Source organism: Megascapheus bottae, chromosome 16, assembly GCF_031878675.1.
Source record: "Megascapheus bottae isolate mThoBot1 chromosome 16, mThoBot2.hap1, whole genome shotgun sequence".
Classification (NCBI taxonomy): domain Eukaryota; kingdom Metazoa; phylum Chordata; class Mammalia; order Rodentia; family Geomyidae; genus Megascapheus; species Megascapheus bottae.
The window spans coordinates 30,062,102-30,082,841 of record NC_143524.1 but is presented as its reverse complement, the minus strand read 5'-3'; the positions used below and the strand labels follow the sequence as shown (position 1 = coordinate 30,082,841).

Genomic DNA, 20,740 nt, shown 5'->3' with positions numbered 1-20,740 from the left:
TCTTGAAACCACCAGAGCCTGTCATGATCATCTTACCCAGAACAGAGATAAATGGACTCACTGAAATTGTGTTCTTGGGCAGATGAGGGACAAGCATACCAAATGGAGAATAGCTCCCATTCTAAATCTTGGAGCTTTTCAAATACAACCTCCTCAATGGCCACAATTTTTTTTTTGCCAGTCTTGGGCTTGAACTCAGGGCCTGAGCCCTGTCCTTGGCCTTTTTCCTCAAGGCTAGTGCTCTACCACTTGAGCCACAGCACCACTTCTGGCTTTTTCTATGTATGTGGTAAGAGGAATTGCATCCAGGGCTTTGTGCATGCTAAGCAAGCACTCTACCACTAGGCCATGCCCTGACCCTTGGCTGCCATCTGAATTGGTTTTGCCAGACTGGTCATTAAGCTCATAAGGTCATCTCACAAAGTAGCCACATACACCAGCAATCATACAGCACTGACCCAGCTAGGGCAGTGGGGCTGGGTTGAGCTAAGCTTTTAGATGTTGACATTTTTGAACTTTATTGCAGAGAGTAGTTAATATCTATTTCAGTGTTCAATTTGCCCTAATCTTTTTGGCTGTGAGTCATTTGTCTAATATCCCCTTAATTAATTAATTAGGGGTCAGGCTGACACCAGGTTGGGCCCACCCCTAGCCAATGGTGCCTGCATGACAAGTCTTGAGTACTTGCCCTCTGCCTCTGTGTTCTCCTAATTGTACCTTCATTCACTTGGCCTCTGCTTGTGTATTTGCAGGCCTGCAAAGATTCTGTGAAGATATCGAGATGATGATTGGATTCCAGCCCAATATTTTCTGGAAAGTCTGTTGGGCATTTGTAACCCCAACCATTTTAACTGTAAGATTTTCATGCTTTTTAAAAATATACAAATATTCCCTTGCATGTGTCTATAAAGGATTTTTGTAAGTATAAGAACACATGTGTGAGCCTGTGACAGGCTGGTGGGGTAGGGTTATTCTTATGTTTCAGATAAGGAAATTGAAGTTCCAAGAGGTGAAATCGCTTACTTACAGTTGCCTCTCTGGTCAGATGAAGAGCTGGGACTAATGCATAGATCTTGGAAGCACCTCTGTGGAACTTTTTCCACCACAGAGTTTTGTCGTATGAACTGCCAGTAAGTAGCAAGCAATCACAGCAGACATCTGCCATGTGGTACCCGTCTCAGGCTCTGTTCAAGGTACTTCGTGTCTAAAGCTTCATCCCTCTAAGCAGATCAGTGAGGCTGATATAATCATTTCCATTTTGCTGATGAGGAACTAAAGACAAGATACGAAATGACTTGCTTATAGCATTGCAAATCTAGTAATTAACTATTTGAACCCAGACAGTCTGCAGTCTAGCTCCAATATGAATTCTCCCAACCAGTACTCAATACTATGGGTCTACAACTAATATAACATTAATTACACTTTCATTGTTCATTCTATTGCTTTTGAGGACTACTTTGTCATCCTTAAGTGTCAGGTGACATTTTCAGATCAGCTGACATTCATCTTTTTAAAGATCAGAGCCTTTCGTGTTGTCAGTAAATTTGCACAGGGACTTGCATTCATTCACATCTTGTCACCTTCATTATTGTGTCATAACTGTCAAGTTGGCCTCACTCATTCTCTAAAACTAGTGATTAATAGAGATCTTGCCTTTTCCCCACTTTTTGACTAGTAATACTGGTGTCATGTTGGCACAGTTGGAGGAAGCTGGCTGTAGTTTCTGTTTATCCCAGTAGATGGCACTAGGAACCAGATTAAGACAATCATTTTTCTAGGGAATTTTTAGCCTTGCTTAAGAATTGTAAGAAAAGGATGGCTGACCATTTGTAAGGAAATGAAAAGACTTGGAAAAAAAATCACATTAAGTGAAGTAAGCCGAACCCAAAGGAACATAGGCTCAATGGTTTCCTTCATTTGTAATAATTAGTATACATCTAGGACTCTCCTAGCAGAGGATTACAATAGCTCAAAAACTAGGTACATAAGGTCATATAGGATGAGGCTAAATGAAAGGGTCTGTTTAGGATATGGAAACAAGAGCTTTATCTTGTGTGAGGGTTGTTCTTAATGTACTATGTTATATCTCTTCTCTTTTTTTGCCCTTTGGTTAATCTCATGTTATCACTGTATCTGACTTTGTTACATGGTATATTGTATATACGTTCATTGGTTATTTGAAATCGGAAAGGGAAGGGGGGAAACAAGATGATTGGGAGGGGTTAGGGGGAGGGAAATGGAGACAAACACATGAGAAGGGGTATCAATGTGTAAGAAGTAATGCACCTACTACCTGACAAATGTAACTGTAACCCCTCTATACATTACCCTGACAATAAAGACTAAAAAATAAGAAAGGTAAGAAGAAACATTCCTCCCTCCTTTCCTTCCATCCATCAAAATGCCTCAGTTTCTTCATTTTGAAAAGCTAGAGGTTTAGGACACAAAAACCTTTCAGCATTACTTTTTCTTTGAATAAACAGACATGTATATTCATATGTCAGTTTGCGGTTTACCTGAAAATTCCCATCTGAGTTGTGGGGAATAAGAATTGAAAAAGATTCAGAAAGACTCCATCTCATGAGTTTAGAACTGAACTGTGTATGAAAAACTGGGATTTACCCCTCCTCCACTCCTCATAGTTTATTCTTGGCTGAGTCAGACTTAAACATCTGTTCTAGATTCTGCCTTATTTTTCTTCTGTTCTAGAAGATATTAAACTTCAGAGAGTTTTCTTATATTCTGCAGAAACATTACCATGCAGAAATAATCAGCCTTAATACATGTGAAGGTCAATCATTCAGGTAGGATTTTCATAACACTACCTTTAAAATTATGGCCACTATTATATATGTACTGAGGCTTGGAGAGTTTGAGGAACTTGTCTAAAGGTTTACAGAGCCAAAATATATGCAGTGTTGTCTAGGCTTCAGGCCCATGTGCTATGCATTTCTTAAAAACCCAGATGTTCATTTCCTGGTTTGGCCATTTGGGGTTAAAATACTCTTAATCTTTTGATCAGGAAAGAATTCTAGGGACTTGCTGTGTGGGTTTTTTTTTTTTTTTCATTTTAGTAAGTTCCTCGACTCCTTTGTGCCTAAATCAAGTTAAGCCAGGTGCCGGTGGCTCACTCCTGCTATCCTAGCTACTTAGCAGGCAGGAAAGTGTGTGAGATTTTTATCTAACCTAAAGTGGAGCTGTGGCTCAACGTGAAAGGGGGACAATCTTGAGAAGAAGGAGCTTAGGCACAGCACTCAGATCCTGAGTTCAAGCCCAACAACCCAAACAAAAATGAAAAAACAAAACAAAACTCATGTTAGAAATTTCAGCCAGTTCACAGAGAATATTTTAGACAAGATTCTCTTTCTATCTTAGTTGGAAGCTAAGGATGATTAGAAATGGTCAATTTCATTATCATTAACTACCAACCAGTCTCTCTGCACTGACATTTGGCTGTAATTAGCAAAACATCAAGGTAGCCCTGACTTGTTGGCAAAATTACCATCTCTCATGACCAGGCCCATCTGACAACAAAGTTTATGAGAGCTGACTGAGCAAAGAGAAATTTATAGCAAGGAACAGGTCTGTACCTTTAAGTTGGATGTGATGTTTGTGCAACTGGAAATGGGTATCCAAGGACTAAGACCTACTTATCTTTTGCGCCTTCCCCTTCTGTAAAATGGTATTTGTGGTGTGCTAGAATAGGTTGAGATTATAGGTTTAAATTACTTCAGAGCCCCTGAAATAAAATTGATCATTTTATATATGCCTTCAAGGATTTATGGAGCTATAAATATTCTCCATGCAATTATTGTATACATAGTCAGATCACGTTTCTGAGCTATGCACACACATAAGCAGATGTATTGCTATTTATATAGTAAATGAAATGAGCCACTTACCATAATTTCATTAGGCCCTACTTCCAATAGACTGGCTAATAAAGCTTATAACTTTAGGGCAAGTATTTTAAAAGGGGGCCCCGAACAGGCAACACCTCTTTTTTTTTTTTTTTTTTGGTCCTGGGACTTGAACTCTGGGCCTGGGCACTGTCCCTGAGCTCTTCAGCCCAAGCCTACTGCCCTACACCTTGAGCCACAGCGCCACTTCTGGCAACACCTCTTTCTATAGTAACATTTTTTTCCCCCTCAACAGTTGTTTGGGCTCAGGTTGCTTCAAATCAATATATTGAAATATTGTTGCATTGAAAGAATCATTTGCTTAAGCAACCTGGGATTTGCAACAACAATATAGAAGCCTTCTATTTGTATAGTGTGTCACGTATTTCTAAAATACTTCCATATCTTCTTTTCCTTGATGTTATTTCTCCCAGTTGTTCTTCAACAGTTATTTCACAGCTTAATGGGATGGGAATGGAAGAGTTAAGGAGAGAATTCAGGTGGGGAAGGGATTTCAGGCTGATGCTGCCATGGCCAGAATGAGTACCAGAAGCCACAAGATTTTCTCAGGAAAATGTTCCCCTATCTTTGAAGGTTTGGCTAGAGCAGTTAGAACTCATGATCCAACTTTGCAGGTGCCTCTGTTTTCTGCAGATGCATTTTCTGTTCTTCAGTTGCACTAGCTGAGCCTTCAGAGAGATTCTATGTCTGTTTCCAGCCAAGTGTGCAGTGATGGGAGATAATGGGCAGAAAATGAATCAGGAGAGGGGAATGCTTCAGCAATGATCAGACTCTTATTCCCAAACTTCTGTACTGGATACATGGTGTAAAATATATCCATTTTATAGCAAAGAAGTCTGAGACATAATGGTCCCTCAGCTAATTAATGGTAGAGCCAAGATTAGCCTGCAGGTCTCTGGGCTCTCAGCTCACTGTTTGGCAATGACACTGGTTCACCTTGAGTCAGTTGGAGAGAGAGTTGTGGATCCTCTCTGCTTGCCCAACAGCTTATTATAGGACTGGGCTTCTGGCTCAGTCACTGCTCAGGGACCACTTTGGGTCTCACTCAGACAGCTTAAAAGGCAGCTCCTGGATGTGGGCCATCCCTCATGCAAGAATAAAGCCAATCTTCTAAAAAATTAAAGTGGATAAATTTATAGTTTATGCTTATCCCAAGCTTGCTTATCCACCGTAGACAATCTCTTACAACTCCCAGCCCCTCCCTCCCTCCCACTTGTTCCTTATTAGTCACTTTGCTGGCTATCTGTTTAGCTCATCTCAGCTTGTACACACACACACACACACACACACACACACACACACACACACACACACACACACACAATTCCTAAGGGATGGCAAATGCTGGGGCAGCACAGCAGCTAAATGTATGTCATCATCTCCTCTTTGAAATTCAGTTCCTTCATTTGGAAAATTCTGTTTCAGAGCGGACATGGGTATAAAATAAGATAATGGAAATGAGAGCATTAGGCTCATAACGGGTTCAGCACATGCCTGTTGAATAATGCATGATCCACAGCACCACCCTAACATGTGGATTTCTCTTTCTCCCCCTCCCCAGTTTATCCTTTGCTTTAGCTTTTACCAGTGGGAGCCAATGACCTACGGCTCTTACCGCTACCCTAACTGGTCCATGGTGCTCGGATGGCTAATGCTTGCCTGCTCAGTTATCTGGATCCCGATTATGTTTGTGATAAAAATGCATCTGGCGCCAGGAAGATTTATTGAGGTAATTCTACTTGCTTCCCTCTCCCACCTGCTATCCTATGCTTTCTGGAAGGAGAGTGCCTAAAAGCTGTGTGCATTCACACACACACACACACACACACACACACACACACACACACACACACGCAGTCAACTTATTGAAGAAGGAAACCTGGTGCTTAAGTGATTACAATTGCCATGGTTTCTATTAAATCCATTTGTATTATATATTAGTCCTGTAATGTAGGTGCTCAGCCAATCACAGGCTGAGCTTTGTCATGGTCCTGTCATGGTTCCTGTGTGGGGACAGCTTTGGGGAATCAGTGATGGAAGTGTCTTCTCTTTCCTGAAGCTTCCTCCTCCTTTCCCCTTATCCACTTTTTGAATTTCATTCTTCAGTTTTTTTATTTTTGCCAGTCCTGGAGCTTGAATTCAGGGCCTGAGCACTGTCCTTGGGTTTTCCTTGAGGCTAGAGCTCTACCACTTGAGTCACAGCACCACTTCTGGCTTTTCCTATGTATGTGGTATGGAGGAATTGAACCTGAGTCTTTGTGAGTGCTAGGCAAACACTCTATCACTAGGCCACACTCCTGGCCCCAATCATTCTTTAGTTTGTTTTTTTTTTTTTGCCAGTCCTGGGGCTTGAACTCAGGGCCTGGGCACTATCCTTGGACACTTTTTGCTCAAGGCTAGTGCTCTCCCACTTGAGCTACAGTGCTGCTTCCAGCTCTTTTCTGAATATGTAGTACTAAGGAATCAAACCTAGGGCTTCATGCATTCCTAGGTGAGCACTTTACCACTAGGCTACTCTCCCAGTACCTCATTCTTTAGTTTTTAACCACACATAAGCTCCTATCTTTTCTAGTGTTCCTCCTCTATCTAAGCCTCCTTCCTCCCAAATATTAATTACTATTACATTTCAAATTACCACCCCTCCTTTTGGTCCCTGTGTTAGGAATGACTGAAAAGTCCAACCTGATTAAATTTCACTACTTTCATAGACTGTAAGAACTGCAGTACGTAGGCGACAGGTGTGGATTCCCAGTGACTCTGGAGGCAGAGTTTGGGAGAATCATGGGTCAAAGACAACTTGTGCAAAAATGTTAGTGAGAATACATCCCAACCAATAAATCAAGTATGGTAGTATGTCCCTAAGATCACAGCTACACAGGACATATAGGTAGGATGATGGTGGTTCAAAACTGGTCTTAGAGAAAATATCTAAAAGCATGAAGACAAAACAAAAGGGTTAGGGGTGACTCAAATGGTAGAGTACCTGCTCATGTGTGGAGCGCCCTGAGTACAAATTTTAGTATCCAGGACATAAATGGAGTGAAAAGAGATTTATCTTTATTAATTTATTCCCAAAGTCATTTCCTTTTTGTAATAATAATAATAATAATAATAATAATAATATCTACCTTCATTCTGGAGTTGTAGGATCCAGTTGATTAGACTGTTGTTGAATCCCACTTATGCAGGACTATTAGGAATCAAGACAGAGCTCAGCCTCTCTCTTGAAGATGCAAGGGGCTGGCATTTTGGACCAGAGCCCTGCTACTTGCAGGTCTGTCTAGGAGATATCTGGAAGGCTGTTGGAATTACTAATGTTTAGACTCCAGGAAGCTTTCCCAAACTAGGATTTCCTCCAAGTGATTCACAGACATGCTCAAGTTTGAGAAGCACTGGATGCGATCAAGACATAGAAATATCTACCAACAGAGACTGGGAAGCAGCTCTATGGACTTTGCTCATGGACAGCCAGTTTAATAAAATAAGGAGGGTCTGCAGGGAAGAAATAGGATGGGAATTAGGTCCTGGTGAGTCCATCACTGTACAAGTGACTGCTGCTTGGGCTCTACAGATGGAGGAAGAGCTGGGCAGTTTAAGCCTAGGAGTCTTCTTACTGAATCAGTATCCTGGTTAGTGTGCTCAGAAAATTCTGTTGAGTGTCCTTTTGAGGTGAATTAACTGTGGCACCATGCACACAAGCCCAGCAGTGGGGCAGAAGAGCTTGCTCTTGCTCCGGATGAACTTCTCCAGCCATAGACCTAGAAAACCTTTCTTCAAGCAGAGTCTGGTAGAACTTCTGCTACTGTTATCTTAGGGAATTTTTTAAACTGATGAGTCATATAAATTATTATGGCTGATTTGAGACACATAAGTGGCAAACTGATAATGAAGGGGAGATTAAACCAACAGCTAAACGAACCAGCTTCACTGTAATTGGTAATAAACATTTAATTATTCCCTCTATGTATTCAGAAATACGTTTTCTTTTTTCCTAGAAAGGATTCCAGTCAAACAGTGTTTTCCATAAAAAATTCAGTTGACAGGGTAGAGACACTCCCTTTACTTTTAGCTCACTTAGAAGAACTCACACTGCAAGACCAAGTTAGGAATGTATATTTTCATCGACAAATAATTAAAAATTTCAGTTGTTCCTGGCAATGACTCTTCATTTTTCATGCTGTTCTCCCACTAGTCATTTTTATACTTTAATATATTCATTTATAAAATATTTATTGTATAATAAATATAAATAAAATGTAGTAAATTAAAATTATTTAACTTATAGTTACATATTATATATATCAATCATATTTTATTTAATATGTTTATATTTTTGTATGCTGTTAGGAAAAATACTAAAGAAAATAAAATGATTTTGATGAAGCAGCTCACTATTGAGTCCATAGAGCAAAGTCATGGAGCCCATGTCTTTTGCTGACTCTGTTTAACAGTAGAGACTGACACTCACTGATTTTGCTCATTTGGAGAGGGGAAATGTGTAATCAAAATCTGGGCCTTTTGTCCTCTATCAAAGCAAACACGGAGCAATTGCAATGTTGCTCGTAGGGTGGCATAAATAATTTCAAGTGAGCCAAACAAAGTGTCTTCCTTATTATCATTGGTCTAGTTAATGAATGGGAACTAATCTTTTGAGTTTGGGGCTTTTGGCTTCAACCAATGTTCTGGAGAAGTGGTCCTAAGCAAGTATAGGCAGGGGTAGGTGGTTCCTGGGGACAGAAGGTACACTACTTCTCTAATCATGTATGTCTCTACCATTTTGTTTCTGCAGAGGCTGAAGCTGGTGTGCTCTCCACAGCCAGACTGGGGCCCGTTCTTAGCACAACACCGTGGAGAGCGTTATAAGAATATGATCGACCCCTTGGGAACTTCTTCCCTGGGACTCAAACTGCCAGTAAAGGATTTGGAACTGGGTACCCAGTGCTAGTCCAACAGTGTGGAATAGTCCAACCTTCATTCCTCTCTGTCTCCCCATAAGATTTCCCCCCAGTTTATTCCCGTTTTTTCTTCTTTCTCCCGACATCTTGGTTCACAGCTATGCATGAGAGTGTTACATAGAAAATAGTCCATAGTGTCGCATGCTATAGTGAGACACACACAGACTACTGGAAGCGTTGCTTGCCCGAGCCCAGGGTGTCACTTTGTGGAAGGTTGCTCCTTTTGAGCACCTACTCTATCCAGAGGGGACAGGTTGACTGGGGGAGCTCTGTTAGGTCCTTGTGGTTTGGTCAGTAGAGAAGTGCCCACTGGGTGCTGTCATTGGGGGAATCCAGTAGGGCATGCAGAGAATGGTAGATTTTCAGGACTGTCAATTTGGACTCATTGGTATTTTAGAGCTGAGCTGAGAAATATAGTGATTTTGTATAGATGAGAGACATATAGGGCATGTACATTTTGAGGGATAACAGTGGCTTGTAATTGTTATGGACGTAACACATAGCTGGTAAATTTGTACACTATTAAAGTGGTTGTATTTGATGTCACAATTGGGTATCTGTTTCCTTCATGTGGACCAAGTGTGCCACAAACTGGGATACTTCACTCTGTCCACTGTAAGTCTGGGTGAAGCACCCTTCTCTCTTCCCTCAAGTTATCTTTATTATTATGATTATGATTATGATTATTATTATTATTAGCCAGTCCTGGGCTTGAGCTCAGGGCCTGAGCACTGTCCTTGGACTTTCTCAAGGCTAGAGCTCTACCACTTGAGCCTCAGCACCACTTCTGGCTTTTTTTCTATGTATGTGGTACCAAGGAATTGAACCTGGGTCTTTGTGCATGCTAGGCAAGCACCCTACCACTAGGCCAAAGTCCCGGCCCCTAGAATTATTATTTTTAAAATAAGTACATTTGTGACTTTCCTTGGTTGGTTCTTAGACCTGTGCACAAGAAGCCATCCTATACTTTGTGCCTGATTTTTCTTTACTATGCTCATAGCAGAGCTCATCCTCAAAGTACAGTGGTCCAGTGTCATGATGGTTTGTTTCTTCTTGTTTAAATTTCTTTCTGAAAGCTGGAGATATCTTGTCTTTCAACCTCTGGGAGAAACAAGACTTAACCTGATTCTGTCTAATATATAATATATGATGCAAACCCTTAAAAGACCCTTTCTCAATTTTTGCTCTTCTTCATTCACAAGAAATTCCAATTGTGATCATAGAGAAATAACGAAATAAAGGATGTAGTGAAAAGTATCATGATATTCACCACTCTGGTAGTACATCTTAGGCCACTGTATTTACAGAAATGTCTGATAAATACAGCTTAGGTAGGTAGTGAGTGAGCCAATTAAGACTATAGCTTTTAAGATGACATTTAGCCAATTCAGTCCCAAGAGTTCCTTTGCACAGTGCTCATTGTAACTGCACTCTAATGAGAGCAAATCATGTATCGGCTGAGATTGGTGAAGCCGTAACCTTTATACTCTTCTTGTATCCTGAACATGCATAGATGAGATTTTAAAAATGTGCTCATGTAGTTTGTACTTATAGTGGTGTTTTCCGTCCTTATAAATATCTTAGGAATCATTATAGAGACGGTGCATTTAGAATAGTGTAGTCTGAGCTCCACCCCTCCCCCGTCCCCATACAGTATTAATATCTAAATCTCAAACTGTTTCCTCTTTAGGAGACCATTTCAACCATTTTCTTCATATTACAGGGTCTCAGGCAAAGCGTTTCAGTTCAAATCTTGTGTACTGATGTGACATTTTCATCCTGCCTAACGGCAATGAAATCCAACAACAGATTTTTGTGTAACGTTCTAAAAACGATGACTTCATTTGTATAAAAATGTCTCAACTCATTTTCTTCCATTTCTAGGGCAAATATATCATCATCATTTGCCAGTGATTTCATGAACTTCCAGCTTTTCAGAGTAGCCTGAGAGAGGGAGACAGAGAGGGGCGAAGGGAGGAAGGTTTTAAGAAAGGAAAGAAAGGTGGGGTTAGAATGGTAGGTTTCACATCTTTCATCAACAATGTGTGTTTATCTCTCTTCTTCCTTTTCCTTGCCCTCTGTCTCCCTGAGTTAGGCCTTATTGAACTATCTGTTAGAGACTAAACCTGGAGCCTCCTTGAAACCTAGCTCTAGAAGCAGAGCCAAGACCTTGCCTGTCCACTATTGGCCACCATGACCTGTCTGTCCTCAGCACTTGTTTCCCTAAGAAAGCCATATTTATGAGAAGCTCCTATTCTTGTACCAGATGACATGAGGTGGCATTAAGCATTAGCCTTTCCAATCAGTAGTTGGGGAGTGAATTGGCTGTATAGAAACAAGATAGGCCTGGAAACCATCTGCAGCCTTTTTCCATTTTGAAATTTGAAGAAAAGTGCTTAAACCAATTAGCATTCTCTCCTGGGGTTGGTATGTTTGTGTCAGGATGCATGGCTTTTGGCTCTCCTCTCACCTCTTGGCTAAAACTGAGTCTGATGCTAGAAGCCAACCTAATTTCTGCTGCCCTAATTTATAAAAAGGGTGGTGGGGGGGAGGGGAAATAGCCCTATGGATGTTACCAGATAAAAATGGAAACTTTACTTAATTGTAAAGATGGAGCCTTTCCCCTTAACTAGTGTGGTTTCTATAGGAGTCTGGCTACCTTGTGGTTTTTAGGGGTTTATAAGACCTTAGGAAAGACCCTAATGGCTGCCTCTTGAACAAGCTGGACTTTAAAAAATGTTTTTTTTTAATTTAAAATTTCTTTTTCCTTGTAATTTTCAAGTTTAATATAAAATCTGCTTGAAGGAAGAGGCTCAGGTGAAAATTTACCTTTTAAATTTGGGTGTGTTGACTCTTAGAGCTGTGTTCACCTTCAAGGCTTTCTCTGGCAGAGAAGTGTTTGATGTGAGAGCTGATTTCAGTTCTTGTTCATCTCCAGTCTTGTGCTTCCTGTGTACTTGGCTGGGGTGATGAGAGCTGAGATGTAGACCACCAGATGGTTGGTTTCCACATAGTCAATTAGAAGACAAAAATATGAATGAATACAAATAAAATAAATAACACTATAGTATACTGCCACCTGAGAACTGTCCCTTCAAACTGAAGAGGAAAAATTCCCACAACAACACCTGAGTTACTTAAAAAAGACTTTCATTGGCTTGCTGTGAAGCATGATGGAGTAGTTTCCACTTATGAGATTATTTCATATCATCAACAAATGCCAGAAACCCATTCAGAGAAAAACAAGCCATATGTGAAAAACAGTTAGCCTGAAATATCCTTTACAGAAAAGAAAAAAAATATATTTCTTACCTATTGGTGTTGTGGCTTCTTATGCAAATGTTTGTCTTGCACATTAGCAACTTTTACTCTCTCTCTCTCTTTTAGGGCTGTGTTTGTTGTGTACAAATGTGTCCAGTGCTATTTTTTTTATAGTTGTTCTTCCTTCTGTATATTTATTTATTGCATGATGTCTGTGGTCAATGCAAAATCTTGATGACCTCAATGTCTTTGCAATTTCCAATGTGTTTCTAAGACATCAGAAATGGAATCAACTTGCATTGCAGTGAGCAGCACTTTAAGAAAGAGTTTAATATGATGATCTTTCATTGGGTACAATTTGGATTGTCTTTATGCCACTGTCTTATGAAATGGCACTTGGGTTTTCATTTCAGTATGTCTTCTACTCATCTCCATGTGCCTCAGCACTCCTTGTCCACTATCTCCTATCAGCATGGGGGTTTCCATGCCTCAAATCCAGCTTTTTCTTTCCTCATTGTTCCTAGAGGCTGGCATGTAACTAATGCTAGATGTATATGTGGTGGCAGGAAGAGGCTGCTCCCAGAGCACCTGGGTTGGGTTTGTGAGGTGTTTTTGTTTTTGAGGCAGATGACTTGAGTGGAAGTGTTTTGCATAGCAGGTTACCTTTCAGGGATGCAGGCCAAAGCCAACAAATGAGTACTTCCTGTTTTATACAGGGTATCATCCAGAACATTTCCAGGCTGGGAAAAAGGACAGGTGATTTGGCTCTTGATTCTCATCCCCCTGGAGTGACCCTGAGATTTTGCAAAGTGAAGCTTCCTGTCTTTCCCAGGTTTTGTTTCAGATCTAGAGAGGCCAAGAAATTGTCAAATGTGGTCTCACATATTTTTGTGGTCTCACACCTGCTCAGGTCATCTCCAAACAGCCTGCTGCCGAAGAGAAAGTGCTTTTGATTGGGTGTTTTTCACCTCTAGAAAGCAAGAAGTGGTTTGATTTGCCTGCTGTGGATGAGATGTATCTCAGGCAACCATTTTCCTTTGGTGTGTTTTGTGAGAGTGATACTTAGTAACAGACAAGGAGCTGTTTGCCTCTCATTTGCTGGTCATTTTTTGCACTTTATTATGGACCTATCAATGAATAGGTTAATTCTTAAATTGCGTGTGGATAATATCCTAAATGCAAGCATTTTATGTGGGTACTGTTGCCCATGGGAAAAGAAGATACGTTCCCTAATCAGGTCCTTATATTTTTTCATTAACTGTACATGAAGAAAATATATTATGTTACAAATGATGCATCATATATACATATATATATCTTACAGAGCACATATTATATATTGTGCATTATTCATTTAAGAGGTCATTATTCTTGAGGCCCTACCTCAAATTTTGTATTTATGTGTATAAATGCAATTTATTGTATTATATATTTGCTTATTATATACTGATATAAATTAGAATTTATCTTAACAATGTATGAGTCCACAAAAACCCCAAATAAATGTCAGTGTTTAAAACATGATGATTGTAGTACTGTGTCTGTTGCAAATGCATGAATCACTATTTTTCTTTCTTAACAAAGGGGCTCCAGGTTTCCTTAGGATTGATGTTTCATTGTGAAAAGCCTGGAACAGCCATAGAAAATTGTCCTCCTGGGAAACTGTTGTGCTTCTGCAGGAACAAATATCAATTAAATTGTTATATTCTTAACCACTGGAATGCACTATTCTCTGCTGAATTATTAATTGTCCCTTACAGGAAGGAAAGAGAAAACGAGATAGAGAAAGATCTGGGGAAGGGAGACTGGAGAAGTTAATCCTTGTACTTGTTGATATGATTATTTTTATTTATTTTTATTTGTTTATTTTTTGCCAGTCGTGGGGCTTGAACTCAGGGCCTGAGCACTGTCCTTGGACTTTTCTCAAGGCTAGAACTCTACCACTTGAGTCACAGCACCACTTACAGCTTTTTTTCTATGTATGTGCTACTGAGGAATAGAATCTGGGCCTTTGTGCATGCTAGGCAAGCACTCTACACTAGGCCAAACTCTCGGCCCTGATATGATCATTTTATCACAATTCAACTTCATTTCAATTAAAAAAAATCTACACAGGCCATGAAATTACACTTCAGAAGATGTACAGAGTGGAAAATACCAAAAGTTTAGTGTTATGTCTTCTCTGAGATTCTTTTGCTCAGTGCTTGTGTGTGTGTGTGTGTGTGTGTGTGTGTGTGTGTGTCTGTGTCTGTGTGTGTATGTGTGAGTGTACTTAGGAAGTTTTTAGATATACAGAAATTGAATAGATGATGAAGTCTTATGCCCCATCCCTGTATCCATATTTATCAACTCATGAGCAAATTTTATTTCATTTATGACTCTCCTCACCCTAAGAGGTATTTCTTTTTTTTTTTTTTTGCCAGTCCTGTGGCTTGAGCTCAGGGCCTGAGCATTGTCCTTGGGCTTTCTCAAGGCTAGCACTCTACCACTTGAGCCACAGCACCACTTCTGGCTTTTTCTATGTATGTGGGATGCTGAGGTATCGAACCCTGGTCTTTGTGCATGCTAGGCAAGCACTCTTACCACTAGGCCAAACTCCCAGCCCCTAATAGGTAGTTCTTTAGAGTATTTTAAAGCAGATACACAATATCATGGGACTTGTTTGTCTTTTGACCAATCTTCTTCTTAATGGTATACACGAGTTACTTTTGTGTTGCTGTGAGCAAATACCCAGAAGAATAACTTAGAGGAGGAAATACTTATTCTGGTTTGTTTACAGAAAGTGTGGTTCTATGTGCAGGACATTATGACAATGTGAGCATGTGGAAGAAGTTGTTTATCTTATGGACAACAGAAGACAGAAAGAGGCAGTCACCAGGGACAGGTATAATCTTTAAAGGCAAGACTCCCAAATTATGTCATTTCTCAGTTAGGCCTCACCTTACTTAAGTTTTCACTGCCTCCTAAATGTTGCTGGAAGTGAGGAGCCAAATGTCCAACACATGACCATGTGGATGATAATTCATTTCTTTTTTTCATGTATTTTTATTGTAATTAGTAGAAGGGTTACATTATATTCACCAGATAGAAGGTGCATTATTTCACACTGAAATCCTTTCTCATGTCTTGGTTCCCATTTCCCTCCCTCCAACCCCACCCCTCATCTTGTTTTCCCCCCTTCCCTATCCTATTTCAAATAATCAAATAAGCGTATATACAATATATCAGGTAACATATGAGATAATTCATTTCTGAACCATCAAAAACCGTAAAGACCAAGGCAGAAAAATTAGAGTTCACACATTAATGGCACATCTAGCCTACATTGGGATGTTAGGAAGAAATGAAACAAGGATCTGCCTGGAAGGAGATGGGCATGGGAAATCCACTTGGAGAGCTATCCTGGCTTCCTCATGCATCCTTGCACCTCTTTGCATTTGTATGCTGGCTCTTCCTCCACTTAGATTTTACTGTTATTTACCTTTTCTCCTCTCTTTTTTGGTGTGGGTCTTTGAGAACTTGGTTTGGGCACTGTGCCTGAGCTTTTCTACTCAAGGGTATGGCTTTACCATTTGAGCCATAGCTTCACTTTCAGCTTTTTTGGTAATTAATTGGTGGTAAGATTCTCACAGACTTTCTTGTCCCTGTTTAGCTTCAAACCTTAATCCTCAGATCTCAGTTTCCTAAGTAGCTAGGATTATGGATGTGAGCCACCCAGTGCCCAGATTTTCTCTTCTTTTTCATTAGCATTAATTGATTGTACAGAGGAGTTTCATTGTGCTATTTACACACATACATATAATGTGCTTTGACCAAAGTCACCCATTTATATTATTCTTTATTAACCCCATCCCTTATTTTTCTATTTTATTTTTGTGGACTTCATTGTGCTCTTCTCTCTTTTTTCTCTCTCTACATATACATATCCATATGCCTATATGTATTTACACACATAAATACATATGTATAGGGCTGGGAGTGTAGCTTAGTGGTAGAATGCTCACCTTGCATTCACAAAGCCCTAGGTTTGATTCCTTGGTACCACATACATAGAAAAAGTTGGAAGTGGTGTTGTGTCTCAAGTGGTAGAGAGCTGGCCTTGAGCAGAAAGTGTCCAAGGACAGTGTCCAGGCCCTGAGTTCAAGCCCCACGACTGGCAAAAATGTACATATGTATAAACATACACATATATATCTACAAGCATACATATATACACATGTTTATTATGTGTACTCTATTCATCCTATCACCCTTTCTTTTTCTCCCCTTCCACTTCTCATTGAAACAGTCCACAATCTTTCTATTACTTTTTCTCTTTTTTTTGCATTTTATTACCATATAGTAGTTGTACAAAGGGGTGTCTTTGTGACTTTGGTGTACGGGCATTCATTGTACACAATCAAACTGAGTTGCTACACTCTCTCTTCCTTCCTTTCCTCCCATTTAAAAAAAAAACAATTTCTTATTCTGCTTTCTCCTGCCCTTTTGGATTATTTTCTGTCTGTGCTTTCTTTCCCTCTTTGCCTAGATGTCTCTCCCACAAGTAGATTCAGAATTTCATGATTGCATAGAACTCCAAGGTCATTTACATCTGAGGTGTGAATTCTTTCATGACAGTCTATTTTGTGGGGATCATATTTACAGAGATATGCATGTGGGATGAGACCTTGCTGTTTTAAAGATTCACAGCAGGGGCCCTTTTCAGCAGAAAACTTCTCTAGTGCCTTTAAAATGGCCCAACTTCACAAAGATTGGATTTGTTTCTATGATTACACATTCTACAGTGTAAGGCAGAATCTGTGTATGGTTCAGGACACTCCTTTTTTGCCTTTCAAGCAATTTATAGTTCTATGAGAATTTTATATTGAAAATTATTTAACCCATTCTTCTTCCTTTTGCAGATGACTTCTTATAGATCCTAGTAGGATTAAGAGAAAAGAATGACAGGAGTCGAATGTGAATCAACACTGAAGCTGAATTACATTTCATCACTCATTGATTCCTTTGCCCCTTTAGTTATTTTCATAGTATATTCGATACCATAATCATTTATGCATTTCTAGGACCTAATAGTTTGTGACACAAAGTTGATACTCAAAAAGGCATTTTTTAAAAAATTGAATAAGCAAATATTGAGTGTTGGCTCTGTCTAAAGAATAGAGTTTTATGTTATAATCTGCAAGGAACTATGGGTAAAACTGGATCTACCTGCCAGGTTACTCAAAGTGAGTGGGATCATAACATATGCATACACAGCCACAGCATCTATTGGAGAGCATGGGAATCCCATGTAGGACAGGACTGTGGAAAATAGAGGAAGAATTTCCCTGTAGCTTCATGAAATAGCACATTGGTATAGGGGGGCTAGACTCTCAGTAGGCTAGCAAGATAGTTTGCCAGCTAAATGAAGGTGTACAACCTCTGGGTAAGACAGACTTTTTGTTGTTGTTGTTCAGTCCTGGGGTTTGAAGTCAGGGCCTAGGTACTGACCCTGAACTTTTTTGCTTAAGGCTAGTTTGGTACCTTTTGAACCACAGCATCACTTCCAGTTTTTTCTGAGTAGTTTATTGGACATGAGAGTCTCATGGACTTTCCTGCCCAGACTGGCTCCTAAGTAGCTAGATGTACAGGTGTGAGCCACCAGCACCCAGTTCAGACCTCTTTTTTTTTTGTCGGTAGTGGGACTTGAATTCTGGGCCTGGGCATTGTCCCTGAGCTCTTCAGCTCAAGGCTACTGCTCTACTTGAGCCACATCACCACTTCTGATTTTCTGGTGGTCAATTGGAGATAAGAGTCTCAGAGACTTTCCTGCCTGGGCTGGCTTTGAACTGCGATCCCCAGATCTCAGCCTTCAGAGTAGCATGAGCCACCAGTGCCCAGCTTAGACCATTTTATTTTAAAAGGCAGGAATGTTTTACCTCTTCTAGAGAGGGACCCCAAAAGATCCATTAAAATGGTCTTTCTTGTGACTTATCTTTTGGGATCCCTCTCTAGAAGAGGACATACTGATGGAAAGTGAGAACTAAGGCTGAAAAAAAGTGTAGTTTAGAAGTGCTTTCAGTGTCCTCACAGAGTTTAGATGTTATGTGCAGGCCACATTAGGCAAAATGTGGATAGTGGATTGACATTTCCTGGCAGGAACATATTTAATATCTCTGAGAAAACAAATGAGAGTCTTCTTGACTGCTTTCCCATAGAATGTGTCAGTCACATCAGGTAAAACAGGCTTAGTACTTAAAACTTGTCTTTTGGTGTGTGTGTGTGTGTGTGTGTGTGTGTGTGTGTGTGTGTGTGTGTGTGTGTGTGTTGAGAGACACAGTCCATCATAGTATCACGCTGTCTCATTTCCTCCTGTCTTATAAACAGGTTTGTTACATGTCCATAATGTGAAGATAGTTGTAAAGCTGTGTGGACAAATCACAGTGATTTAGAGAGGGAAATTTGAAAACAGTAAGATAGGCAGTTTCTGAGGCCTGGCTCTACCTCTAGCTCATGGAATATTGAATCCTTCTCTCCCCCTTTTGTGGGATCCACTCCCCCAGTGCCCCTTCCTCCCACCCCCAGCAAAAGACTCAACAATGGAGTATCTCTGGGGCCCAGAGGGGCAGGTCAATCTGGTTGCCTTGGTGACAGCCAATAAGAAGTCAATTCTCCATGCCATGTCTTGCAAGAACATCTGTGGTCGCATTCACTCAACTAGTATTGTGCTCCGAAAATGTGTCAGGCACCGCATTAAGTGGAAAAATGCTATGGTGAACACGGAAGACAAAATTCCAACTCTGTGGAGCTGGGGTTGTATTGGGGAAGACAAAAATCATACTATTTCCAATAATAATCACTGCAAAAAAAGCAGAGTGTGTTGGGGTAAAATGGACTTATTTTTTAAGGTCAGTTCTCCCCAGGAAGCCAACATTTGAACACAAGTTTGGTCACAGTAAAAGTGAGCCAAACAAAGATTAGTGGACGACTATTCCAGGTAAAAAGAGTAAGCACAGAGATCACAAGGAAAGAATGAACTTTAATGTTTAAGGTACTTCAAAAACAACTTACCCAGAGGGAGGGAGGGAGGAATGGGGTGAGATGACACTGGGGAGGAGAACAGGGACTTTACAAAAATGTTTGGATTGTTCTAAACTATGGTGATTTTCAGGAGGGTTTTGGAAAAGAGCATATGATTGGATCGTGCTTTGAAAAGCAGACCACGTCTTCTGGAGGAGGGGAGTGACTGAAATGTAAAGGGCAAGAATGGAGGCAGTGGAAACAGTCAGGAGTCTGCTCTGTATGTGCTCCTACGAGTAGCTCTATTGATGGTTTGGAGGAAGTTGGGAGGTGGGTATACCGAGATATGATTAATGGGATTTTTCTTTTAGGCATGCTGGCAGAGTTAGATGAGTTGGGTGCAGAGGCACCAGACCAACAAGTGGGTTATTGGGCTTGGGCATGTAATGAAGGTACCATCCCAGTTGGCAGGGAGTTCATTCTGGAGGAAGGAAAAATCGGAAGTACCACTTGGCTGTGTTGCAATCTTTTGCTAAAGTCATTAACTAGAAGTGCAGCTCACATAGCAAACAGTTCACCCACTAAAAACACACAGTTCAATGGCTTCAGTGTGGTAGGATCTGTGAGAACTTTACACCCATCAACTTTAGAACACTTTCAAGTCCCCCCAAAGACCCCCTGTATTCCTCAGTGGGCTCCCATTTATCTTCCCTCCTGACCCTTCAGCCCTAGGCAAACTGTGATTACTGTTACATTTCTATAGACTTGTCTTTTTGAAGATTTCATAGAGATGAAACATGATCTCTGTGATGTTTCCTTCAGTTAGCATGAGGTTCTCAAGTTAATCTGTGTTGTACTGTGTAGCAGTACCCCATTTCTCTTTATTATGAGCAAGATTCCATATGTATATATGTATATATATGGTCACACTTTATCCACTCATCAAAGGACATATGCTTTGGCCGGGAGTTTGGCCTAGTAGTAGAGTGCTTGCCTAGCATACATGAAGACCCGGGTTCGATTCCTTGGTACCACATGCATAGAAAAAAAGCTGGAAGTGGTGCTGAGGCTCAAGTGGTAGAGCTCTAATCTTGAGAAAGTCCAAGGACAGTGCTCAGGCCCTGAGCTAAAGCCCAAGACTGGCAAAAAAAGAGGACATACGTTTTGTCTAAAGTTTTAACTATTTTGAATAATGCTGTAACATTGGTGTATAAGTTAGTTTGTAGGCAAAAGTGTCCATTTCTCTTTTATCAATACTTCGGATAGAATGGATGGATCATATGAAACTTCTATATGCAGAGATGGATTCTCAGAGTTATTTTGATTCTCATTTTCTTTATGGCCAGGGATGATGTAGCCCATTCATTTTTATACATGTATACCATGTAAGTTGGTCATATTTGTTTCCTACTCCCTTTTCCTTCTCACTGGTCCTTTTCCCCCGAGGATTCTGGGAATCCTCGAGGATTAGTGAGTATAAAAGAAAAGAAAAAGGCTTGGGAAGCAACAGGTCAAAGCCATGATAGGCTGCTGAGGTATATTTAAAGACTGCGTGGATATCTTAACACAGTATGGCCTATGGTGCCCTGGATACAAAACTAG

At 40.3% G+C, this 20,740-nt stretch overlaps 1 protein-coding gene across 1 annotated transcript in view; it reads left to right on the top strand.

The window, feature by feature from the left end:
- The window catches only part of Slc6a5 (solute carrier family 6 member 5), a 46,986-nt gene extending 38,118 nt beyond the window's left edge, over positions 1-8,868 (top strand). Inside the window, exons 13-15 of the mRNA XM_090348940.1 lie at positions 753-853; positions 5,485-5,652; positions 8,713-8,868. Of these exons, the coding sequence (XP_090205066.1) occupies positions 753-853; positions 5,485-5,652; positions 8,713-8,868 (425 nt within the window). The remainder of the gene's footprint in view (positions 1-752; positions 854-5,484; positions 5,653-8,712) is intronic.
- Positions 8,869-20,740: the final 11,872 nt, after the last annotated feature.